This window comes from Scomber scombrus, chromosome 4 (genome assembly GCF_963691925.1).
Source record: "Scomber scombrus chromosome 4, fScoSco1.1, whole genome shotgun sequence".
Lineage (NCBI taxonomy): Eukaryota > Metazoa > Chordata > Actinopteri > Scombriformes > Scombridae > Scomber > Scomber scombrus.
The window spans coordinates 26,391,210-26,418,607 of record NC_084973.1 but is presented as its reverse complement, the minus strand read 5'-3'; the positions used below and the strand labels follow the sequence as shown (position 1 = coordinate 26,418,607).

Here is a 27,398-nt window from a genome sequence, read left to right as displayed (position 1 = left end):
GGGAGGTAAAACATTTGTTTTTATAAACATAAAAAACATAACATTACCCAACAAATGCATCACTTTGAATAAATAATGGGGTGGAGATTGTTTATCTTCATTAAACGGACCCAACATTCTTTGTGTGCGTTCTGTCTCTGATTTCCTTTTTCTCTGTTTTTTTTATTTTTGTCTTCTTTTTTTGTCGTCCGGTGGTCTGTCTAAGAAGTAAAAGCTTTTGAGAGGGAAAAAGGGAGAAGTTTCCAAAGTGTAGCTTAGACACAGTACAGTTAAGTACAGAACAAACAATTTTGGGCACCAATTCATTATATACATTAGATCTGTAGTGTTCTGTAAAGGCATCCATTTTGTTAAATGTACTCTATCGTCTTCATTTTTGTTTGTCCTCACCCACAGTGGGTCAGTGTGACCCCTCACTTTTCAGTCACTGCCTGTTGTAGATGTCACTGCATCTTCTGTTATCATTGTCATGAGCATCAACAATCTTGAGTCCTGTATTTAGAATGAGATCAGGAGTCCTAAGACATGGCTAGAGATATCCAGATCATGGGAATGAGGAGAAAGCGCAGCACTTGCAAAGTAGAACCCCGGCCTTTGATGCAATGGGCATCTGATTTGGGCTTTTTGGAGCACTTCTTTTTCTTTTTGTTTGATGCTGTAGATGATTCCAGATTGTCTATAAGGTCGGGGTTTAGGTTTTCCAAAGACTTGTCCAGGGTGTTGGACAAGGTTCCCAGTGGTCCATCATTCTGCTTGTTCTGGGTCTCATTTTTCGTTCTTTCCGGCTCTTTATATTTAGTCTTGGACATGTTCTCCTTTTCCTTAAGGGGGTTGTTGGTAATTTGGCGGCTCTTGCCAGACAGGATGGAGGACTTGTCGTTATCTCCAAGGCAACACCTGGGGATGGTGTCTCCCAGAGGATTTTCGGTGGAAGGGAATTTCCCAGACTGTGCCTTGGAGCTGAAGAGATTGGTCTGGATTTGAGGCGTTTCCACACACCCCTCCAAGTCTTCACTTTTCAGTCGTTTCAGGTCCTTTCCTGCCAGGAGCTCGGGAACATTGCACTCCAACTCAGAGCTGGAACCTTTGAAACGTTTGAACCAGTCCCACAAGGTCCTTGCTCGACAGTCACAGATCCACTGGTTGCCATTTAAACGCAAATACTGGAGGGACACCAGCGGGTCCATAGTCTCCCCCGTCAGGACAGTAAGATTGTTAAAGAACAAGAACAGGGATTTCAGCTTACCCAGATCAGTAAAAGCCCTTGGTTGGACATAAATCACTCGGTTCTGGTGTAGCAGCAGCCTGTCCAGATTGATTAAGCCTCGAAACATGTTGTCTGTTACTATCTTGATCTTGTTGTTATGCAGGTAGAGATAGGTGAGATTGGCAAGGTCCAGAAAAGTGTCATCATGCAGGGTTAGAATGTTATTGTCTTGCAGGTAAAGGTACTGTAAGGAGAACATTCCTCGGAAAACCCCAACGGGCAGCTCTGATAGGCCACACCTGTGCAGGTGGAGGGTATGCAGCTTAGTTAAGCCCCGGAAGGCTGTAGGACTGATGGTGCGGAGGTTGCTGTTGTCTCCAATGTCCAGTTCCTCCAGTTTTTCCAAGCCATAGAAGGCTCCAGCCTCAATGTAGCTGATGTTATTAGAGTAGAGCCAGAGAACAGTGAGATTATGGCAAGAACTGAAGCTGGTAGATCTCACCACTGTTAGCTTGTTGCTCTGGAGGAATATCCGCTGGCTCCGCACAGGGATCTCAGTAGGGATGGAAAACAGTCCTTGTTGTTGGCAGGCCACAGTGGGCCTGGGCTCACTGTAGCACACACACTTGGCAGGGCAGCTGTCAGTTTGAGGCACAAGGTTCAGCCACATGACCAGAAACAGGAGTCGCCCCCCTAAAGAAACAGAGAGAAAGAGAGAAAGGAAAAGAGAATCAGTGGATAAGTAAATCATTTATGTAAATATTAAAAGTCACAGTTCTAATATAGTCGCAGAAATCTGCAGAAATATATTAATTCAGGTCAGGATGTAATATGTATAAACCCTTTAAAGAACACAGTACATTTTAATGAGACAACATTATTTGAGAATCAGCCTGTAGTTACATATGCTTATCAGCTTTTTCTTTTTTTCTTCATTTTTTCCTTTGCTTTTGCTTGTTATGTTTTGGTACAGTATTTATGTTTTTGAAAGTGTACACCACAAAATTACAAAGCAGACAAGATCCAGAATATTTCCTTCCATAGAGTGTGACTTTCTGCATATTACTACAGGACAGGGAGCCCTTTTCATAACAGCGACTCAACAAGCATTTTAACAGTGATGATATTTGGATCCAGGGACACATCACCTCCCTGCTGCCCCTGCTGACATGAAGACATAAAAAGCTGAAAAGAGCCCTGTGACGGCAGACTCGTTTAAAATTGGATGGGTGGCTTTTATGTGGAATTAGCTTGCTCTAATAGGGCGGACATAACTAATGGTGTTTCAGCATTCCTGAGGTTGACATTTAGCCTGACTCTGGGAGATAAGCTTTTATGCCAGCCTAAGAGATTGATGCCTGGGGCCAAGGTGGAAAGAGGGCTACAGAGGCCTTGCTAGAGCTTCCACTGTGCAGCCATGATTGAAGCTTTTTTTTCTACATGCAGCATAAAGATGAGATATACAAGAGGCGTGGTAGTGCTTACAGCAAGGCTTGTAAAAATTCTTGTAAGTGTTTGCCCTGAAGGCATCCGTGTTTAAAATAAGACGTATTCTGCGTTTGCTCACATTAATTATTTCTGCTTGTCCTCCAACATGGTTCAGATCAGCGTGTTACACAGCACCATGGTAGGTGACATGGGCTGGATTACCACGTGAATTATCACTTCTGACATCACACTGTAGTATGAACTGCTGAGGTAAAAATGAAGTGTATCTATCTGTGCTCACATAGTCCTTCATGTAGAGATGAAGATGCCAAACTGTCACAGGCATGTCCAAGTATCAGCATATAATGGCAGGTACGCTTCAAAATCTCTGAATCCTCTTCAGCTCCTGTTCTTACAGAAGATTTCCAATCTCTGCTCCTATGCACATGTGAGGAATCCCAGCTTGCAAGCATGACAGGTAGTGAGGCTCTGGAAAAATACATGAGCTTTGCTCAGCCCCTCCCACAGCCCCACTCTCCCTCTTCTCATTCCCCTGCAATGTGTTGTGGTGCAGGTCATCTCTGGACCTTGTTAAATGGATCTCTGGTGTGGCCTGACAGCAGCCCTCTGCTGCACTTTCCTTCCAATCTCCCTGCTCAGCCGTCAGACTGCCACCGGAAAGCTGTCAAGACTTTCCACTCTTTCTGCATCGCAGCACTTTTCCCTGAGCACTGCCTAACAATAGCAATACTTTATCGCACAGCACGCTTCATGTATCTCCTCTGCCGTCTTCATTTTTCCCCTCTCTGCTGTCTATTCATTAACAGGCTATTTCCAACCACGCATTGCATGTCAAAGCCTGGTTTCCTCAGCTCTCGGCATAATATGTCTTGTCTTTGTTAGCATCTGTTTGAATGACAGCATAAGCCCCACAATGTCATCAACTCCATCCCAATTATATTTGCTCAGTAACAGAATCCTTACATATGCACCACACTGATTGCATTACCATATGTTACAAATATAAATCTGGGTGTCACTGCATCTTGACGTCTTTGTAAAATTTCACTCCTTCATAATCACATTTCCAAATAACCTCTGCATGACTTCACAGTTAGACCTCTCACCTCCCAATCTAGAGACTTGTATTTACAGCTGATGTAAGAGTTGTGTTCACAATATCGATCAGTCAAGAATACCCGTCTTTGCACATTTTCATCACTTCACATCACTAAATGGTAGTAGTCATTACACAAAAGGGTACCAATTTGTGCTGTTTGTTCTCACAGCTGATGTTGCGTTGTTGACACAAACTTGAATATCTTAAAATATGACATTAAGTTTGTGGGAAGAAAAAAAGAAAAAAAGCCATCCCTTATCGTCTTTTGCCAGCTTTGGTTTCAACACTTAATCTTCCCCTATCTGCTGTGTCAAAACATGGCTGCCAGCACTGCCTTCCTGTTTCAGACCCTGCCAGTGGCCTCTTTTCTGAGAGCTATATTATTGTACAAAAGCAATCATCACTCCGTTTAAGAGCAGACAAGCCTCTTTGTTTCCTCCTAACTGACACTGTAGCCCCTTCAGCTCTAAAGTACATCACTTCACACCCTTCTTCCCCTCCAAGACAAGCACTTCTATTTACAGGAGGACCCTGACAATATATGACAGGTTAAAGAATTGCAGAAGAGCAGTATTCTCTGTTAATGCTTGACTAATTAAACTATCCATCAAAATAAATTCTCCAAATTCATGTGATGTGGCACACACACAACACTCTGGTCAAACCATTAAAAATAGGCTGATTTTGGTCCCCGACCAACATTTGGATATTGGCCTCTCTGTGTCCATTGCAGGAAGATGACAATATGATTTTAGTCACCTATCTTCAGGCTTGGCAATCTGTAAGACCTGTAATGAAACCTGCTTTGTCCTTCTTTAAAGCACTGCCAACTCACCTAACAGAAATTCATTAGTATGGATTTCAGGTGCGTTTTAGTGTTTCATGGTTGAAATAAAAATCAAACCCTGAGAGAAAAAGAGAATGGACATTGAAATATCAACTCTGCAGATAAGTGGTGAATATCAGACAACTGCAACTTAAGAGTAAAGATACTGATATTGGTGTAGCCAGAGGACACTACATTCAGTAACAAAACAGAGAGATGCCCACAGGAGTGGTACTAGTGGGTGCAGACAGCTTTGTTTACCTATTGTATGAGTGCATCACTTAGCCAGACTCCTCACTCATTTGCATGTGTCCCTGGCATGTTTGGAGCTCTAAACAAACACACTCAGCACTCTTTTGTCTTATTGCAAAAATATGACAATCATCCAAACCCTTCCTCATACACTGAAACCCGCAATGAACACAGAGGGCATGTCGGGACAGCACATTCAGAGGGTCTCCGATTCATCACGGTGGCTTTAGTTTGAAGGGCTGGGGATTGGGCAGGGACAGCTAACATGACAGTCTTATCCCCCTTGGCCCAGAGTGGAAGTGATGTCTCTGTCAGCGATGAATCACAGTAGCTCTCTAGAGGGACCTTCTGGCCTCTTTCTGAAATCATACATTATTATGTTGCTCAGAGGCGGGCCTGCATTTAATATAGTCATGATCCCTCTCTGTAAGGTCAGGTATCTTGTGCAAATCCGTTCATGCATAAATAAAATGTTTTTATATCATGATGAAATTAATGATTTAGAAAAATGGAATACTGTAGGTTATGACAATTGTATGAAGCCCGATCTTAGTGCAGCCGATGCACCTACAATTGACTCTGTGAGTAACTCAGTCCAGCACAGACTCACAAACTCATAAAAACAAAGTTGTTATGTCCAAGTACATAAAAATTGTGAAGATTACATTTTTATTTTTATTTTTTGGGGTTTTTCTTCTTTTTTTGTTAGCTACAATTTTACTTTTTAGTTTGACTTTACTTATTTTCAGGGGTTAGAATGCTAGGAGTCATTTTTTGGCCAAGATTGGCATGTAAAGCCTACCGCTGTTAGTCAAACAGGTTGCATGGACTCTATTACCTTTGCTGTATCAATTATTATTTACACACTGTTTTGCCAGTGCCAATTTGTTTATTTGTTTTCTCTCTCACATATATTGTCAGTGACTGATAGTTCCTTCTGCTCTTCTATCTGATGTTCATTACCATTTTCCATGACCACCAAATATGACATGGTCAACCTGACTATCATGCTATAGTGTATGGAATCATTTAAAATTGGACATAAAGGAAGTAGTAAACTGTGTGAAAATTTTCCTCACTTTTCTCAAAGTTGAGCCCCAGTCTTGATGATTATTATTGGTTCATGACAAATTTAAAAAAAAAAATGTATTCCCCAACTTTTATTTCCCAGATAAGTTGAATCAGTCAGACATTTCTTCAGAGACTCTGCAGTGAAATTGACATCTGTTGTAGAAATGGACACAGAGACAGTCCAAGAATTCCTTTATAAGCCACATATTGGAAAATAGGCATAAAGTCATGTTTTTAATCTCATGTCTAGGATTAATTTAGCCTTCTCTTGTAGCTCTGATGAAGCTTGAGTGAGGCTGTCTAAGATGGAAAGCAACAAATTATAAGCATATATTTCAACTTATTTGAATACATTTAAAAAATCAGTAATTCTAATTTCACTCATGTAGTTTTCTGATACTTTTGTACAGGTGAGAATTATAGAGTAGCCTACAGTTACACTGCATGACACAGAAGGAGAATATTCCATTTAAGTTTGCTTTGAACCTCTTTCCACTCATGAGGCTGTGAAAAAGTTTTATTATAGAAAAGAAACGGTATTCACTTTCAAGAGCATCACTGAATTGCAGCAGGGTTGGTTGGCAGGGCATATTCATGTGGAAAAGGTTGTGATCAGAAGGCCACATTGGCCCTTTTATGGTCACCATATTTACGCTGTTACTGAGAGTATAGTGTTCAAAAAAGATGTACTTTTCTTCTTTTACCCTGTTTTCAATGCAATTATTCTTACACCTAGGTTAAGCAATATTTCACTTTCCCATTTCAGTTCTCTTTTCAACCTTGACAGTGTCTTATTTCAATTCCTATTGGTGTCTCGTAGCTGCTATGATGGGATTCTGGATTTAATTAAAAGTGTAGCATTTGCCTTTTACTTAAATAATCAGTTGATTTGATGTTTACTTTTTACATATTGGGTATATTTCTATATCTCAGTGGGCCATGATTAATTTTCAACCCACCTCCCAGAAGAAAGCACATACACACTCTAAACGAACACACAAAGGCACACAAAGACAGATTCATGCTTCCCCTTACAACATTGATGAACCAGATGCTATAAAGATGAGCACATCAGATCAAACAGGTTATTTAGGACATGATGGACCAGAGAGTTGAGCTAGAGTCCCTTGGCTAACCATGGAGTATTGCAGGGGCATCAGTGGCAGCTTCGGCATGCAGAGAAGGACACAATTAGAAGACGAACAGGGTGGACAGATGAGGTCCTGTTTGACACACATCTGACACAGCACTTGCCCAAGCAGATGGCTCATGAATAACTGAGAGAACCGGAGGTCGGCAGGCAGAAGGAAAAACAGAGCCAGGCAAAAGTGTGTGTGTGTAGAAATGGAGAGTATACATAGACCTATATATGTGTGAAAATGTTTGTGCATACATGGAGGTCTCTGTGTGCAAAAGAAAGATGAAATCAATATCCAAGCACATACCGTAAATACATGTAGCTCAGCTTAACTGTGGTAGGCAGATAGGTTGTCATGTCATACTACTGAGAAGTGACAGCAGTAACAATAGGCGGTGGGCTGGCAATATCCTGACAGAGAGAGAATGAGCTTGCAATCAGAGGGCTGTCGGATCGAATCCCCGCTCGACTAGCGAACAATTGGATGTGAAAGTGAAAGTGAAGAGTTCTCGCTTTCAGCAATGGCCATCAAATTACCATCGACCCCTTGAGTGATTCACTGACCTCCCAACTGCTCAAATTCTCACAAAGAGTGATATCAAGACTGTGCACAACATTTATTAACAGTGTTCCTACTTTATATAGTGGTTAAAAAAAGTAACTATACATTTACTAAAGTACTATGCTTAAGTAAAATGTTACATCACTTTCTACTCCATTACATTTTGGTGCTTTTCCACTATACAGTTCTAGCACTACTCGGCTCGACTCGACTCGGTACGGTTACAGGAACGTCCTTTTCCATTACAAAAAAGTACCTACTCAACGTGGGCGGGGTCGTCATAGCACGGCTCCGAGAAACTGCCGTGACTTTGTTTTATACGTGACACAAACAGATTAACAATGGAGGACATGGAGGCAGTGGTGTACTTGCTGCTTTATGTGGCTTTTTGTCACACACAGCAAGAAAATTGAGCCGTATGGCTGTAACACTGTTGCCGGTATTTAAAAATGCCGGGTTTGATTCTTATGTGGGACGGCTCATGACTCTTCCAATGATGACTCTCTGACCAATCAGTGGCCGGCAGTCTGTTGACGTCACATTTAGTATCGGCTCGGCTCGCTTGGAACCTCGGCAGAGCAGGTACTAAAAAAGTACCAGGTACCAGGTACTTTCCCTTGTGAAAACGGAAAAAAAAACGAGTTGAGTCGAGCCGAGTCGAGTCAAGTCGAGTAGTGCTAGAACTGTATAGTGGAAAAGCTCCATTTGTGGGGCAAATATATTGTACTTTACAATCCACTTCATTAGTTATATTTACCCTGCAAAACTGTATCATACTATTATACAATAGTATGTAAAATACTTTACAAATTAATTTCAACTCAATAGTAAAATATAGCTTGCACATTAATTAATTAATAATATCAACATACCATTCTGTACTCATTATGCATCCTTGCTGCCAGTGCAGTGAGTAGTTTCAGTTTTGATACTTGAGAATGTGCTTGAGTTCACAATGTGAATTCATATTTTTATATTATGCTATTGTGTTGGGTACTTGTGTGTATCCGATGGTTCGAATGGTTATAATCAATGCAGCAGAGGATGAAATATTCTGACTTTTAGTCCATAGGTCAAGCTAAAAAAAAAAAAAGAAAGAAAAATTCAACAATGTAAATTAACTTATTTTATTGGACCTCCCCTGTTTGATAAATGCCATGTCTTTCAAAATCCATGCCTGTTTGACATGCAGACATTGCAATAAAATGTTTTAGTCTGTAAGTCCAGGTTGAGATTCTCAAGGAAGGTTACCTGAATAATTTTCTAGCTACTCTAGAGAAAAGAAGAAAAGAGAAAAAGAAAAGATCAGCCAACTGTTTTTGCTGGCTGTGTAGTGTGTAGTACTCCCCATGACTATTAAATTGACTTTGACATGTACAATTGGTGAAGTGTCCCTTAAAGTAAAGGATGGACACATCTTCCACCACTGACTGTATATATATGGGCAGCACTCCTGCAACTATCAATCAACTTAGTTGCTAAAATGGCAATTTGTTATACTCTAAGTTGCATTTAAAGATAGCTGAAATTGAGTTAGGAACGCTTAAATGACACTACAGTGGATTAATTGGAGTGTGGTGGCATGGCGCCACTGGATTAGAGGGCAAAAATGGCACATTCCTCACAACTCTATTGTATAGTTGGCAGCAAACCAAGTTGCCCTCAGTGCTGCTACAGCTCACTATGAAATGTTCCACAGAAGGCGTTGGGAGTCAAGTCTACCCGTGAGGTTTTGCAGAATGGCTAAAATCCAGCTTTGTGCCCGCCTCCACATGTCACAGACATGGGCAATTTCCACATGTGAAACCATGTAAAATGCATAATTCAAGTAATATAAGCTGAAAATAATGCAGGCATTTGCCGTGCATGAGTGTGTGGGGGTGTCCAGATGCACTTTTCAAGTCACAGAGGACCAAAGATTCGGAATGCCCTACATTGGTTTTTGCAGTGTGCAGGCTGCCTGTACAGCAGCCAAGCGTTTTTGCTTAACAGAGTGTATAAGGCTTTATCTTATCTACACATGGCTGGAGAGAAAATAAATTAGGGTAGCTGCTGTACATGCCCCATGTGTCTTGGTGCTGCTTAGCTCTCAGGCAGACTTTAGCACAGGTGTTAACAATGTTTTAGGAGGCATCCTTTCTTTTTCTTTTTTCTTTTTTTTTTTGGTTTAAAACAGAGCGTGTCATCCTCCTCAAGTAGAAAAGTTGAATGAAAATCCTCATTGAAAAGAAACACAAGAATGAGCAAAGCACTGAATCAGTTGAGATTTGAACTATAACATCAAGTATCCCGATCTGTATACAGGTGTGCCTCATGCAGTTGTGCCAAGTATATTTCCAGCATGGGTTAGGCTACTCAGAAATGTGTGTGGTGCCATACATGTTTCAGGACACATTTTGAGCATTTTGAAATTATTTGGGAGGTTTTGTCTGTCTGTCCAAAGGTATGTATCAACACACCACAATAAACTGTATTTGAATGGATACAGTGCTCAAGGACATTTTACTTTTAATACTGTCAAATATTGTTAAAAAAAAAAAAAGAAAGAAAGAAAAATAGATAATTTTCAAGGATTTTGTCAGTTTATTGAATACCCTTTGTATCATTTGAATTTCCATTTGAGTTTTGGCATCTACAACATGCTTTGAGTGATGCAACGATTACCTTGGATTCAGGGAGTGGTGCTACAAATGCCTCCTGTTATTTAACACCTATTTTGTTAACATTTTGGCAAATCTGCTCTATGAAATTCTGCAACATATAATTCCTTGTTGGTGTTGTAATACGTGTTCAAAAATCAATCTAATCTATCATCAACAGACACGGGTATCACTGGAAAGATTAAGTACTGTACGTTTATCGTGTATGTGTTCCCATTTGACTAAATTCTGACTCTGTGATGAAGGGTTATAATGGTTAACCGCAACCCCACAATTTCATACTGCACATTTCAAGCATTTAAAAATAACATTACTCACCATTCCCAAAATTGAGTCACGGTCTCTCGTGCGGTTTTGGGGCTATTATGTCAACAATTTGAAATCGGTGAGGATTGCGAGCCCTCACAGTTAATGCATTGCACTGGCATGAAAGCAAATGAGGCCTAATGAATCACTGCTCTATTATCTAAAAAGGATAACAACCCCAGTAAATATTGGATGATAGCTTCGATAATGCTAACATCTCCTCATGTGAAGTGTCAACTGGAGAGGGAGAGGAGTGACGGCACCCACAGGCAGCCTCGTATATTTGGGCATGTGAAGATCAGAAAACACACTGAGGTGGTCTGAGCAGAGGATATGCTGTAATGAGTTGAGCGCTCAAAGAATGGTCTATTCTGTTTTCCAGATTTGGAAGTGGAGTGGGTGAAAGCGTTATCTACTCCACATCTTTCTGACAGGTTCATTAAATTCCCGTGTTTGGCAGCGGCCCTCTTAGACTGGCACTTGTTGTGCTCGTCGAAGAGAAACTAGCTCCTGATGAACTGCTGTTTGTGTGTGAGTTACAATTGGGGAAAAATACATCAAACAAGCACTTAATCCTTGAACAGTCTTGAGTAAACCAAAGTCATTCTGTGAGTAATCTATTTAGTTGGTTTGGAGAACGTGTAGGAAAGAGTAGCTGTAGGGGAAACTGAAAAGTATTTCTAAATTAACTGCAGCTTTGCTTATTTGTTTCTTGACAGGGATGCTCAAACTTAACCTTGCAAAGCCCTTTTACCCAGGATAGAAACATTTGCCAGCGCACACATTAGTCATTCCGAGGTTATGCATACGTGAATAAACTGTGCAACATAGAGTAGCATTTTGAGTAGGCTGATTTCTCATTCATGCGAAAATGCAATGAATGACACAGGTAGATCCACTGCCTGGGGGCGAGAGGTGGAAAACATGAACTTGAGAATTCTTCACAAGACAAACCGTTATTGACACCCTTTTTACTGCCATAATGTGTCATCTACCCTTCTTCAGTGTTCTCCAGTTTCGCAGTATTGCACTCTGCTGGACTGGCCAGCTGACTATGCAGACTGGCTGCAAATGTGTCACCTGCCATCACCTCAAACTGACTGAGAAAGGGACAAGTACAGAGAAACATGACATGCTCTATTCAGCAAGTAAAGAACCGCAAGACATCATCCTCGCTGAAGTGGATACAATGCATACTATGTCCATATGGTACGGTACACAAAAGCATGCACACTCACACTCAAACATAGATTCATATGGTTCAAAAGATTTGACAATACAATCCCATCTGCTAACCCAATAAAATATTTATTAACCATGCATGTTATTCCTGACATTTCTAAATTTATCAGAGTAAAACAAATGATGAAAAAAACAAAACATCACATATTTTTTATACTAGAGAACCCCTCCAGTCCTAAAAAATGCATGAAAATACTTATTTTATTATTTTTTATTTCTTCTTTATTTCCTTAGGGACATGTACAGTATATAGTATGGATTAATGCTTCATACCATAGCATTTATAGCCTATAAGCTAGTTTACAATGCCAAGGCCTAGGTGGGCCTTTATTCAGATACATACAACTCAAGATTAAAATACATTCAAAACAACACAAAACAAACATTAATATAATTCTACCATTAAATTCAATAACAAGCACCACGTCATTAACAACTACATGGCCCATCTGTCTTTGAACACTCTTTTAACTTCAGTTGAAAATGATACCATTTGTGATCCACTTTGATTTCTCTAAGTAATGAGTTCCTGTGCAGCTTACAGTTTCCTATAAACACACTCCGAGTTACTGAGCCAGAAACGCTGAGTGATACCACTATGTCACTGAGCACCTTAAGAGCCTGGTTATTTAGGCATTAATGGATGAGTTTAATATTAGTAAATTTAATTAAATGACTTCCCATTCAAACTAAGATTATATTTCATTTTAAAAGACCCGATTGCTGTAGACCTGCACAATAACTTAAATGTAAACAGAACCATTTGCAGTGTGAAATGATAAACAGCCTCTGATGATGTTTAAATATGTGCGTTTGCAACCTTGCTCACCATTTTAACTTATTTCTCAAATTTTAGGAGCAAATCTAACATATCATAAAAATGAATGTCTGTTAAGGGCCTAACCCTGGAAGAGAGGTTTGTACAAACAGTGATGGTGCCTTTGAAGTAGTGGCTCCATCACTGTGCAACGCTCTTCCTATAGACATATGCTGTATCCCTTGAAAAAACAGCTAAAGACTCATTTATTCAAACATGCCTTTTTCTCACCTCATAGTGTCTAGTGTTTGTATTGTGTGTGTTTTTTAAAGTTATGTTGTTGTTTATGTTATATTGTTTGTTTCTTATATTGTTTCTTATATTGTGCTATTTTTTATGGTCTTATTTCTTCAATAGTTTTGCTCCTGTGAATCACTTTGTAACTTGCTCTTTGAAAGGTGCTATATTAAATAAACTTTATTTATTTACTGTTCTTATTTAATAATTTTTTTTATATTTCCTTTTTTTTTTTAGAAAGAGCAACATCCTTCAGAGCCTGATCATCTTGGTGTGTAGTCTTTATTTAGATAACTGAGGAAGACCATCTGGTGGAGTAACTACTCTACAGGCTGTTACCTGTTAAACAACCTTCACCGAAATGCACTGGTTGAATAAAGTACATACTTCTCCAGTAAGTCAGTTAGTGTTGCAAGTTACTTTTCCCACTTAAAATGCAGACAGACAGAAAGATATATCTTGCTATCGGATGAAATGTCATACAGCACAGTGCTCATCAAGCTGTTATCTGTGATGCTAGTCACAAAAGCAGCTACACTGTGACATATGGGAGAGTATTCCTTTGAAGCAGATGAAAAGGGAATCACGTGGGAAATACGGCCTGTGCCTTCTGAAAGACCAGGGCATTTTAATGACGTGTGAATGACAGAAAGTGACTGGATTGCCGTCTATGAAAGGAAAGTCAATGAGATCTCAAGAGGAAGAAGAAGATGAATGGGCCAGATAAATGGGATGATGCAGACATGTGGCAGTTTGTGGTGACTGACCGGATTGTTGTTGTGTGGGTAGTATTTACATAGTCTGTTTCATCACATCAGAATCTCTCAAATCACATTTACTGAATATTCGTTACTGCATCTCTAATAACACATATGCTCTTGAGAGCCATGTCATATGGTACCCATTAGTTATCCATGATCATGACTCTTCAGACATGCAGTGAAAGTATAATACAGAGACACAACATGCCCACGAGCAACAGTAAGAAATTGCCTGAGGAAGAAAGATGGCCTGAGACGAGCAGAAACTGAAAAGAATAAAAGTAAATAAGGTAGATTATTGTGCAAGTATTAGCTAATTCTGGCCAGCTTTCCTGTAGATCCATCTATTTTGGATGTGTAGGCAGCCCTGGAGGCATGTTGACCTGAAAAAGACAAACCTCTCCCTTCCTTTCATCTTTTGAGTCAGTTCCTGCAAGCAAATTAGGGCCGATAACACAAGGCCTACATCTGCTAGTTCTGCCCTGTAACAAGAGAAGTGTTCTCAACAGTGTTTTGCTCCCATCACAATGGATTTTTTTTGCAGGCCTCTCTTTCCAAAATAGTGTTGTCAAAGGGATACATTAGGATTTGTTGCGCAATGAAAACTATTGAAAATCCGGTAAATATTTGTGGAGGCTGCAACACTGTGCGTGTATGTAGGTGGATTTTTGACATTAGTGAGGCATAGGATCTCATATCTTTCCTGCCTCCGCATACATCTGATTCATTCTCTATCCTAGACCTTCCACTTAAACCCAAAGCGTGTGAAAACTGCAGCTTTGAAACAGAATTTGGTCGGCTTCTGTTGACTCAAACGGTATTTACTGTATATATTAAAGCACAGCAGAGAATAGAGGTCTTCAAGAACACTACAAGGTCTCTATTCTCTGTTATGTTCTAAAAAGAAATGACAACCAGTCTTAACTGAAAATGAAACACCATTGGAGTTAATACAGAATAAGGGAATGTAAGAGCAGAATAACATAATCTCTTATCTTTATTTGTGGAGAAAATGTAAAAACTCAAAGATAAAATAAGTTAAAAGAACATCCAAAAGCCTAAAAAGGACAGGTCTCACCACTTTCATGTCAAGGTTACAGAGCTACTTGTAAAGCAAGGTGAGCAAGTTTTACAAACTTAAATCCTATCAATGCTTGATTTTGAATTTTGTCAAGAATACAATAGCCATCTGCTCATATTTTTTTTTCATATTTCATATTTTTTAATGTCATAAACCAATATTTATAAGGCAAAGTCTGAGTTTTCTGAGCAAGCAAGTCAGCCAATTTATCTTACAGCAAGGGATCAAGCACAACCTGACTGCAGAATCTCTGCAGTGCACCAGCGATAAGGAACACTTAGTGACTTCGGGAACTCTATGCATCTCCCATTTGGATTCTTTTAGTTTTGATAGGCAAGGGTTAAGCGGGTGGGATAATGGGACCTTGCAGTGAATATTTTTTAGGGACATTCTTCTCATCTCATCTCCCAAAAAGGGAAAGGAATGGCTGTGGTCTGGTTGGTTTAATAAGCCCACTTCAGAGAGGGTGTTATAGTGAGCGCTCCCTCCTTTGGAAGAATTAAAGGAGAAAGACTTGTGCATTATTTACCACCAGCCTCAATACCACCGCACCCTTTGCAGACAATGCGGCCTAGTGCAGGAAAATGGATTTTTCTGCAGAGGAGCTCAGATAAGAAGGATAGAGGAAGGAAAAGAGAGAAAACAAAAAGGAGGGGATGAAGACAGAGAGACAACAGGAACATCCTCAGCCAGCCAGTACCATAATCAGTTCAATTTTCTCGCACTAGCCTGTCTCCTATCTCCCCCTCTCCCTCCCTGTTGGCCTGATAAGGGCAGCTCTTTACATCAGAGGCCTCCACGGATCAGTCACCTTTTTTACTGGAAAGGTCGAGCACTGGCCCAAAGCTCAGTTCATGCTGGGAAGTCATCATTCCTGCTCTTTATCTCCCAGGTGAGGGATGATCCAAGCCTGAATGTCATGCCAGTCTGCCCCCAATATGCCCTCTACCCTCTTCAACATCCCCCTCACACCTCCTTGGGCTGCTTCCGGAGAGATAGGAGGAGAGCTGGTGACGTGCGGGCACTGGTTTCACAACACCTCATGGCAGAGCAAGCGTCAGATAACATCAGAGTAAAGATTCAATAGCGGCAAGTCATCACAGTGCCACCACATTATCTGAGCGATGGGTTGGTCAGGCTATCTCTCAACATCCCTCCCATCTGAACAAGAGAGCCACGAGATGAGAGAAAGGGATAAACACGTCAGCATATGGCAGCCACCTGAGACTTTACCCTACCCCCCAAAAAAAGCAAAAGCTACATCCCTGGATTCCAGCACAGGTGTGTGTGTGTGTATTTGTGCAAAAACTGTGTAGAAGTGTATGTGTGCATTGCTGTTGTCGTCACAGTCCCAAAACGACAGTAGCACTGTAAGTGATGCGCTAGCGTAATTTGCGTGTCACTGTACTGTGGGACGACCCAACTGACAAGACTTCCTGCTTTGCTGCCTGGGTAATGAGTCATTCCAGCCCTGGAGAAAAACAATCTGTTATTTTTAAACTGGATCCTTCAGCTGTTCCTTTCTCCCTGGAGCTCCAGCTTGTAAGCTCTTGGTGAATGCCATTTCTAGTGGTTGTGCTAATAGGTCTGATATGTCTGACTAATATAAATGCATTATAGTGCTTTTAATGGTGCTCTTGGTCCATCCCTGCCCTACTGATTAAGACGCACAATGTAACAAAACACCATATATGTGAACCATTAGCCTGGTGCTATTAATGTGTTTTTAGATAATAACACTGAAGTGTTTTGCATACTAAAAAAAGAGGGGAATAATAGTAGTTTGACTGAAGTGTGAGAAAGCATGACTCTCATCTACACAAGTGACTACTGCTGATTTCAAGAGCTAAACAAGAACAGGACAAGCGTGTAAGTATCGCATCATGGAATAAATCTGAGTAAAAACTAAGGAAGCAAAACTAAAGGGATTGTGTAACTAAACCATGCAGTACATCTACATTAAACAGCAAATGTGACCCTTAAAATCCCAATAAATCAATGCACTTGGCTCTTAAATGTAGCAGGTGATTAAAATTAGGACTTAACAGAATGGCATTGGGGAAGAAGTATTCAGATCCTTTAGTTAACCTTCCTGTCGTGTTCGGGTCAAATCTGACCGATTTCCATTTCGATCAATCATAAATATTGTGTTTTACATTTTATTGTCTCAAGGGCTTATGATATCCTCCACACTAGGCATTTGAACATATACAATTGCTGATCACTACTTTCATTGAATTTTGAGTTGTTTAGTCAACTTTGTAACACCTGTGGTGTTCCCGGTCAAAAATGACCGCCATAGGAAATGAATGGGTGACCCTAGATTGTGTCCATTCATCAGATAGTACACAACCACAAATCCACCACCACCACCACACGCACACACAAACACACCTACACGCACACACACACACACACACACACACACACCTACACGCACACACACACACACAGAAACACACCTACACGCACACACACACACCTACACGCACACACACACACACAAACACACCTACACGCACACACACACACACACACACACGCACGCACATACACGCGCACGCACACACACACACACTCCACCCCACGTGAACCCCTTTCAGACTGACCATGTGTCCTCTCTTTCCCGTGCTTATGTGCCTGTCCCCCTACGTGAACCACACCTTCCAGACTAAACGTGTAACACTTCAAAGTTACCAATTAGGTGTTTGTTATGGGAACCTGGCTCTTTCCCGGGCTAATGTGTCCATCCCCCCACGTGAACCACACTTTCGATACAAAACGTATGATATCTTCTCACAGATCCCCAGCTTGCTTGTGCATTGCTCTTATTTTACTCTGAACACAATGAGTCGGCGCCTGATCAGACGTTTTTCTGTCAGAGAGGCTCTTGACCTTTTTTTTCAAACTGATGAAGACGGGATTGGAGTTGAACCAGAAATAGAGGAGGATGTTTCAGAAATAGAAGACAACGATCCTGATTTTGATCCAGACCATCATGAGACCGAACAGTCAACAGATGGCGAGGAATAGGCCCCTGAGGAAGAGGCACCTGGGGAAGAGGCCCCTGTGGAAGACACACCTGAGGTGACATTCCAGTCCAAGGATGGCAACTTGCTCTGGTATTCATCCCCCCAGGACAGAGGAGGCAGATCAAGAGGGGAAAATATCATTAGGATGTCACCAGGGCCAACACGGTATGCAACATCTCGTGTGGATGACATCAAGTCCAGCTTCCAACTCTTTTTACCAGAGTCCATTGTGGAAATTATACTGGCGATGACAAACCTGGAAGGGGGGCGTGTGTTTGCGGACACATGGAAGGCCTTGGACCAGGTAGACCTCCAAGCCTACATGGGTCTGTTGATTCTAGCAGGAGTACATCGGTCCAACAATGAGGCTACAAAAAGTCTGTGGGATGCAGAGTCAGGGAGGCCTATATTCCGGTCAACTATGTCCCTGCAACAGTTTCATGTCCTCTCAAGAATTATCAGATTTGATGACAGAGCTACACGACTTTTCCGCTGGCGAGACGACAAACTGGCTGCCATCAGGAACATTTGGGACAGGTGGGTGGAGCGCCTACCACTGATGTACAATCCAGGCCCTGAGGTGACAGTGGACGAGAGCCTGGTCCCTTTCAGAGGTCGCTGTCCATTCAAACAGTACATCCCAAGCAAACCAGGCAAGTATGGGAGCAAGATCTGGGCAGCATGTGATGCCAGGAGCAGCTACGCCTGGAATATGCAGGTTTACACAGGGAAACCTGTTACTGGAAGGCCAGAAAAAAACCAAGGCATGCGTGTTGTGTTGGACATGACAGCCGGTCTCAAGGGGCATAACATCACATGTGATAACTTTTTCACATCACATGGGCTTGGTCAGGAGCTGCTGAAAAGAAAGCTCACCATGGTGGGGACAGTGAGGAAGAACAAGCCTCAACTTCCCCGTGCACTTTCAAATGTGATGCCTACGTTTGCAAGGCACACTGTGACCTGATTGCAAAATGCCACTCCTGTGTCTGAACACACACACACACACACACACACACACACACACACACACACACACACACACACACACACACACACACACACACACACACACACACACACACACACACACAATGTGTTCATGTTGATGTTCTGATGTTCTGTGAATTTGGTCTCTGTTTTGATTTTTCTACAATAAATGTTAATTTTGGAATACAACTTTCAATTTCTGTGTCTATTCACTGCAGTTATTCATGTAACCAGTAGTCTGAGACATTGTTTACAGGTTAAAAGGGAGTTAAATACAATTTGGTGACGATCAATGGTTTTTGTGTTAATTTAAGGGCAGTTAAAACAGGCCGGTCAAATTTGACCGGGAGCACCAAAGTAAGGGGGGAGAAACGAACACGACACAAAGGTTAACTATAAATAGCAATGCCACATATAAAAGTTTTATGTACACGCATAGGTCTTCCACTAGCTCTGTGAGATATTTCCAGAAAGTTACATAAACCTCTTTGAGAGAACCTCTTGTTTGAGTGTTAAATGGATGGAGTGTTGTTGTGCATTGCATTCATATTAGATTTCTATGTTTATTAAGGCATAAAATCTACCTAACTGTCAAGATTGTGGCTACATGAAATGCTGTAAGGAAAATAAGGATGACCTTTATTAATATGAACCTGCTTGTGTGCTGATTGTAATATTTTCTTTGTAATGTTTTCTTTATCATGCATAAAAACATATCATCAATCCCTGTCTGACTGCCACACTAACAAGCTTTTGCATTATTTTATTCAAATATGGACTTCACAATCATGTAAATTGATCATTTTGATTAGTAAAGTCTTAATATGCAAAGTGACTATTGCATATGTCAAAAAAAAAAAAAAGAAAAAAAAGACTTTGATCCTGAAAAGAATCAGAACGTGTGAAAGGAAACCTGTCTATTCTTTTTGTCTGGTCCCATGATCAGTTTCAATAGTATTTTGGTCTCTGCCCACAAATCCTGGTCTATTGCTTACTTGGCATGGACACATTCAAGGAGCTGGTTTTAAGAAGCCATCAAGCCTTTCAAGCTAATCCTCTTTTCAATTTAACATCCTTTGATTGATTGTTTTTGTTAACATATTTGGCATGATGTATACTTTTTTTTCTCCGTCTGTGCCATACATTTGTATTAACAATTTTTTTACATGTGCCTCTTCACATTATACACCAATGTTTATAGGCTGCATGTGACACGCAGCCCTGACAAAAAACAAAACAGAAACAGACAGCTAATCCCTCTTGATCCTCTCTCATATTAAAACCTTTAAAGTCTTCTCTTTCTGTCTGAATTCTGCTTAGAGAGGCGCTAACGTTATGCCGCATCACCTGAGCAGCCATCACCTGACAGCAGGGATTTCAATCATTCTGCTGAGCTCGTAACCTCGTCTCCACCACTGCCTCTCCCCAACTCCCAATGCAGCCACCCGCCACTGTCATGCTAATTTACTGGTGCACACTGATGTGAGCACTTGTATTTCAGAGCTTTCTCATAGACCCTATCATGGGCTGGCAATTAAAGCTATGCATGATTTGAAACAGGAGCACGAAAGACAATCATTTTGCACTCTCCTGGGGAAAATATGTTCAATCAGAGGTCATAAGACAACAGTGTGTGGTTACACACACTTTTCCCAAAGAAGAAAATAGCTTAGAGGCAGATAATACAGAAAACAGTGAGAGCTACATGTAGCTTCCCAGGTACCATTGCATTTCTACAGGGCATCTAGAAATAGCAGCTGTGCAGCAACTGCAGTGGTTAACAATAGATTATGTTTGCTCTTCCTCTTTCGTTGGTTATATCTATGGTAAACCGCCTCTGGTAAAGTAGAGTAAACAAGAAAATAGAGGCTCTGAGTCTGCTCTGAGCAACAATCCTCCAGTAGATTATCATTAGTCTCACCGGTCAGGAGAAAGCAAGACAGTGGCTTGTGCAGCAAGAAATTGAACACAAATTTGGTCATAAAGAAGAGCAACAAATCACAGTGTGTTTGAATTACCCTTTTGTATGACTTCAAGTTAACTAACAGAACACCCTGGTAGGCTAATCATCATACGATATCCACAAGGCTTCACGTGGGCTTTTGAAAAAAAAGCACCATGCACTTTCAGAGATCATCAGGAGCTTATGGAGCTTATTCCACACTTCTTCATGAACATGACATGTCATTTATGATTAATGGCATTACCAGCTGGGCCAAGATAAGAGCTCAATTAGTTGTGTGGGCAAGCACCTTGACTCCATTTCCAATGACTAATCCCATGGCTTTTGTTATGATTAGGAAGAGTAGAGTTTTAATCTTGGCTTCTGAGTGTCTGGCACTGGCCCAAATACAACTGATTTATGAGCAGTTAAAAATGCACCTTTGCTGTTGCACAGTTCAGGACTGCAAGATGGTGCCTGCATGAATGTTTCTATCACCTTATCTACCAATCTCTGTCATTCGTGTACTTTGGCAATATCAGTGGCGACACTCATTGGCAGGAAATTAAATTAAGCCTTTTAAGTGAAATGAATTCATCCACCTTGTTAATATTTTAGCAAGAGGGGCCTCTTGAGAGTTATCATCCACACTAAGCCCACTCATCCTCCCGAGGGGTTGTCCTGCCTACATGCTTGAACTGATGCTAGTATATATTTCTAGCCACAGCAGCATTGCCCAGGGAGTTTTGCTGAGGCCCATAATCTCTACCAAACTCTAGAACTGTCGAACTACTTTGGATCTCAGAGTACTACTGTATTAAACAAAGAGGTCCCCTAACGAAGCCTTTAATAATTCACCAGTTATCTATTGAAAACAGTCAAGGACAATCCTTTCAATCTTAAGACTTTAATTTGGTGTGAAAACTTTTACAGAGGCATGATGAGACCTTGGTTAAATATTTAGCAAAAAAAAAGTCATACAAGGATAAACCTTTTAAAGAACAAGTGGGAATGCTGTTGTATGCAGCGAAGTATGGAGATGAGATGGGGACTCTATGCATAGAACATGTTATAGTAGCATTTATCTGTGCTGATAGAGTGCACAAAGTATAAGAGATCCACTGAGGTAGTTGTTTCTGCAGTAAAAACCCATCTTGCATGATGCTGCACTTTGTAGCACTGACTCTCTGCAGGGGGAAACGTAGCGCACCATCTGTTCCCCGATCCCCAGCAACAAACAACAGACAGACCAACGCAGCAGACAGACCAGCAGACACAGGCGGGCACCACTCCCGCACCAGCAAAGAATTGTGGGAAACAGGGAGGCAGCTACATGGACGCAGGGCTGCTAAATGTGGGATGAAAGCCGTCATCAGCTACTAGGTTTTGATCAGGAGGCCTGAGCTGACACTGCATACTGAGGAATGATGCAAATTGAAGCAGACACTGCAAAGGAGTGGCAGCGCAATGAGAAATATTCTCAATAGCAAGGGAGCACAGGAAAGAGAGACGACAGGTTGGAGCAAGAGACAGAGAAGGAAAAAAAAAGAGAATAAATGAGAGTGAATTAACACAGAGTTTAAAAGCAGGAGAGAATAGAGAAAGGCTAGTGTATCTAAAGAGACAGCCTGCAACAACAGAGACTTGACATTGGTTATAGGGTGTGCAGAGAGAGAAAAAGAGTCAGAGAGGGAAAAAATAAAGACAGGGAAAGATTTGAGGATGCAATCCATTTTTAATCCGAGGTGCCTGAAGTCCACACAATTTGCCTCAAACAGAATACTAAATAGCCCCATGAATGTTATTTATGGATTAAGATAAATACGAACAAGCATGTGAGTTCTCAGTCTGTCACATCCGTATACCACTCAGAAACAAATACACAAGCTATAAGTGTTAAGGGATGGAAGAGGAGAGAAGATATCTAATTGTCTAAATATGCTATGGATATGTGAGAAAGGCTTAAGCTTGCCCCCTAGTGTTCATCCCAGTCCCTGATGGCATCAGAACAACAGAAGAAATCTACCTCTTAACAAAATACTGTCTATTATTATGACCTAAAATATTACTCTCTTAAATGAAGCCAAAGCAAGTCAGATGGTATTAATATCTGACCTGTTTTCAACACACAAAAAAATCATGATGTCGAAAAAAATTATAATCTTTCAAGATTCTTTCTTTATAGTGTCATTTCCTTGATTCCAGTGAAGCTGCTTTTTCTGGTCTTATTTTAAGATAATTGTGCTGATTTTCAGAAATTTCCTTAAAGAAGTAAAGCCGCATTGGTAGTCAGTGAAAATATCTGACCAGTTCTTGTCTTCTGGAAGAGTCTAAGTCAAAATGAGGATTCATTTTTTTCTCTGAACTATTCAGTGCATGTTAAATTAGGGTTAGGGCTTATTTTTAATGGTCAAGCACATTTTTTTACAGACATTATTGCTAATATTAATATTCTAACTCTTGGTGGACTAGATAGATAGATAGATAGATAGATAGATAGATAGAGAGAGAGAGAGAGAGAGAGAGAGAGAGAGAGAGAGAGAGAGAGAGAGAGAGAGAGAGAGAGAGAGAGAGAGAGAGAGAGAGAGAGAGAGAGAGAGAGAGAGAGAGAGAGAGAGAGAGAGAGAGAGAGAGAGAGGAAATGGTAATCCAGATTAAGAATATTTTTTATGCATATCCGTAACTGGGTTTAGAAGTATGTTGATGAATAATAAGGAGGTCTAGCATCAAAGGCCATGAAAAATATGTGCTACAGTGGAGAAAAAAAAAAAGACAAAATACAGTGAGAAGTAGACAGCTTCATGACTAATGGTGTATACGCCTGTGGATCAACATCAAAGTCAGCGCAACATTAATAGAAAGATTCATTATTTGAAAGATAAAAAAGAATGCAATCCATTAACTAGACCTTCTTCTGCTCAGCTCTGGAAATTCTCCATTTTGTATTGCCAGCAGCAGTTTTGATTTAATAATGTGCAATGATTCAACATTGAAATGCCAGCACCAGGCAAGTCAAACGAAGAAAACACACAAAACCATTTACAGTCAACATGCTTGGACTAAGGGAAATGACATAAATTGATTTATTGAAAATGAAATTGGATGGAGAGACTGGAAGATTAACATGACCTAGCTACCGTAATCATAAAGTTCATGAGAAACAGCCCAACATTAAATTAGAAAGTACCAAAGTTTAATCAATCAAACTAATGTCATACAACATATCAACATAAACTGTGATGATCAGCGGTGGAGTGTAATGTCGGCCGTGCCCTTTGTCTTCATTCAGTTAATTCCTATCTATGTTAACCTTTTACGGCTACCCATGTATCGTCTGTCTGCTGTATGTAAGAATGGAAATTCATGAGAAATGTTGCCCTTGTTTCCATATTGTACACCAGAGGGATGTGCTAAACAGCTTTTTTCCCCTCCATTTTTTTTGTTTTGTTTTGGAGCTAAGCTTTGCAGTTTGACAGCTCAAATCCCAGTAGCCAGTGGTATAAAAGGGAAATCCCAGTGAAGGGATTGTAGTGGCTTAGCTGCCATCAGTTTAACATGGTTATCAATGGTGTTTTAAAAAGGCCAGTGAAAAATGTCAACAGTTCTAATCAAGGTAAATTCTTATAATCAACATCTTGTCAAGAGGGGATTTATCCTCCGGTTAGCTGATCATATTAGCAGACAAGAGGACACACACGATCAATTCTGCATTTATAAACAAAACAAAAAGGAACAACAGCAAGCCAAGTCCTGAGTTCAGCTATGAGTTTTTGGTGAATTTTTGTCTCATTTCTTTTGCAAATGTCATGTGTCACATATCACAAGAATGTACTGATCTGTATGTCAAGGATGCACTCAAGTATTGCAAATTGTTCTAGTGTCTAAATCAAAGTCTAACCATAAATAAATTACAGTAAACAAATGTTATTATTGCAAGTGACATGTTTTTCTTTTAGTCTAAAAAATGCCAGAAACTTTAAGAGAAAAAAAATTAAGAGAAATAAATAAAAACCCCATTAGAAATTCCCATAGATCAGGGTGATTACTTTAAAATATTGTTAATACAGTACAAAACCCATAAAAGTAATTATAGTCAAGTTAAGTCAATTTTATTTGTGTAGTCCAACATCACAAATTTGCCCCTGGGGCTTTACAGTTTGTATACAGTAATACAACATATAATGTCCTAAGACTCAAATGATTCAAATAAGGAAAAACTCCCTAAAAAACTCCTTTAATATACAATTCTGACACACAATACAAAACTCAAATCAGAGAATGGGATGTGTGATCTGATAAATGATTATAACTATTAACTAATTATCAAAATAGTTGGTGACTAATCGATTGATCAACTATTTTTTTCAGTATTAGACCAACATGCACCACAATTTCAAATTCAGACCTCATATGATGCACAGTAAACACAAACACATCCAGTGCATTTATCCCTTAACAATATATATCATATTTCTCTGTTATGGTGTTACTACACTATCCCAGGCTTTGCAGTCTGGAAATCATAACACTGGAAACCCTGACTGTCTACGATGCTGGCTCCCAGTTAAAATTCTTGCTTGTTGAGGGCCAATTCTTGTTTAGGGCAGAAAAACACCCACATGCAACAAGAGCCTGGTGTTGCAACATAAGTTTTTTATTTTGCCCGTATGATTTCACATAAGTTCTACTAGTCAAAGTTTTGGTATGCTAATGTACAAATAGCAGTCGCATAAAAGCGGGATGTGTTTAGAGTGTGGTAAATGGCCATTGTAACATTATGAATCACGCAGTCTTGGTTCAGTAGCATTATGTGACAGCAGGCTGTGACTTTGTAAATCCTATCAAAAGTTGCTAACTGATTTCCATCTCACTATTCTTAACTTAGTTCTTGTATCTTGTCTTTTCTTTTCATAATAATTTATCAGGGCATAGAAAAACAACGTTGACAACCTCCTGATACTTAGACCTATTATCTAAGCATTTCTGCTTCCCTTAGTGGAACAAATCGGTTGTCTTAAGCCCGACTCCCTTACACAGTGTAAGATATAAAAGGGGAAAAGGGCATTGGAGGAAAAGCAAGTTTCTCACAAAAGACAGCTTCTCATTGAATGGATTTCTTCTAGTTTTTCACTTGAGAGCTTGTTCTGCCACTAGAGATGGTTCGTCGACAGAGAATTGGACATGAAGGTTAAGACCTAATGTCTCTACACCAGATCAGTCTGACCAAAGGATCCTATATGGACAAGATAAGCACCTGCCCTTTATAACTGAAGTAGCCTATTACATGGGGTTGTACAATCTCCTCTGTGAAGGCTGCCCTCTGATACAGCCGGCGGAGCTTAGGAGCGAAAATGCAAAGCCATCACCTTATTGGTAGGAAAGAGAGACTTTGTGGATTACAGTTTTTTTTAAATATTTCCCCCCCTGAACTGAACATCACAGCACAAAGCACGGATAAGCAAACAACAGCAGGAAATCTGCTTGTAATTTTAAATGTACTAACAGGTTTGTGTTTGAAATAGTTCCTTGTTTGGCATTTCCATACTTTCATTATTCGATAAGCTGGCAGGATTGATGTGCACTTCAAGCTGTCCAGCTAGACATTATTGACAGAAGAAAGGAGCCAATAGTCACAGTGAAAAAAGATCAACTCAAGACTCAAGATCAAAAGAAACATCAATGGACTGTCGTCACCTTAGCTAATGCCATTATTCAAACTCCAGTATTTCTTGTTCTGTCAATAGGATCTGGCACAGAGCACTAACAGACAGTTGGTTTCTGCCCTCTCCTCGAAACTAATATCCTACCAGGACAACTTATCTGATGGGACCTTACACTTGAATAGACACTTTGAAGATCTGGGCTTAGGTCACCATTTGGAGTCTTTTCCCTAAAAGAGCTTACGCTTTCTTGTGAGCGGTGAGACTAGACACATTCCCAAAACCGAGTCGATAAAGTATCTGCTCATCAGGAGAGCGTGACAGCCTGAGAGATGAGACCACATCAATCATGTGGACTCCAATAGCCGCTCTGTGGATCAGATAAAATAGGGAGCACAGACTGGCGGCTCCTTAAATAGGCACCAAAGGAGCCAACTAAAGGCCTTCTCCATCTCTCTTATTTGGAGAGGTCAAGAGGTCATTATACCATCAAAAAACTGCCATTTTGATTGAGAACCAATCACTTTCTGAATCCATAAAGGAGCTCTCTTTCTTTTCATTTTTTATCACTTGCTCATTTTTGTGAGATGATTGCTCTGAACAAGATCTTCCCATACAGTCAGGAAATCCATGCAGATTATTCCTGAATAAAAAGATATAGTATATTAAAAGACCAGTTCATCCCTTTCCCTCCCATAACTTCTACTTCCCCCCCAGCCTGTCACCCGAAATCTGAACATGTGTCTGTGAGCTACTTAAGAGCACACTGCTTTTATATTGCTGGGAACCCTTTACTCGTTTGAAGGCATTGTGTTGGTGGTGTGAATGTATTTACACAGAAATCCCATGCCAACTTCTGACCTACTTTAGCTTTCAGAACCATATTTTGACATTTTCTGTCCAACATCGAACCCTGCAGTTAAACATTGCCATTTGGTATTTCACACAAGTCAAGTCAAATCTTTTCACATTGCACATTTACTCTAAAAAATACCATCCCACAGTGGTGTGCTGCATTCCTCCAAGCTTAAAAAAGCCAAAGGATTTTGTGGTGAACAATAAGATG

General features: G+C 40.4%; 1 protein-coding gene across 1 annotated transcript in view; it reads right to left on the bottom strand.

The window, feature by feature from the left end:
- Positions 1-518: 518 nt before the first annotated feature.
- The window catches only part of rtn4r (reticulon 4 receptor), a 42,146-nt gene continuing 15,266 nt past the window's right edge, over positions 519-27,398 (bottom strand). Inside the window, exon 2 of the mRNA XM_062418053.1 lies at positions 519-1,900. Coding sequence (XP_062274037.1) covers positions 519-1,900 — 1,382 coding nt within the window. The remainder of the gene's footprint in view (positions 1,901-27,398) is intronic.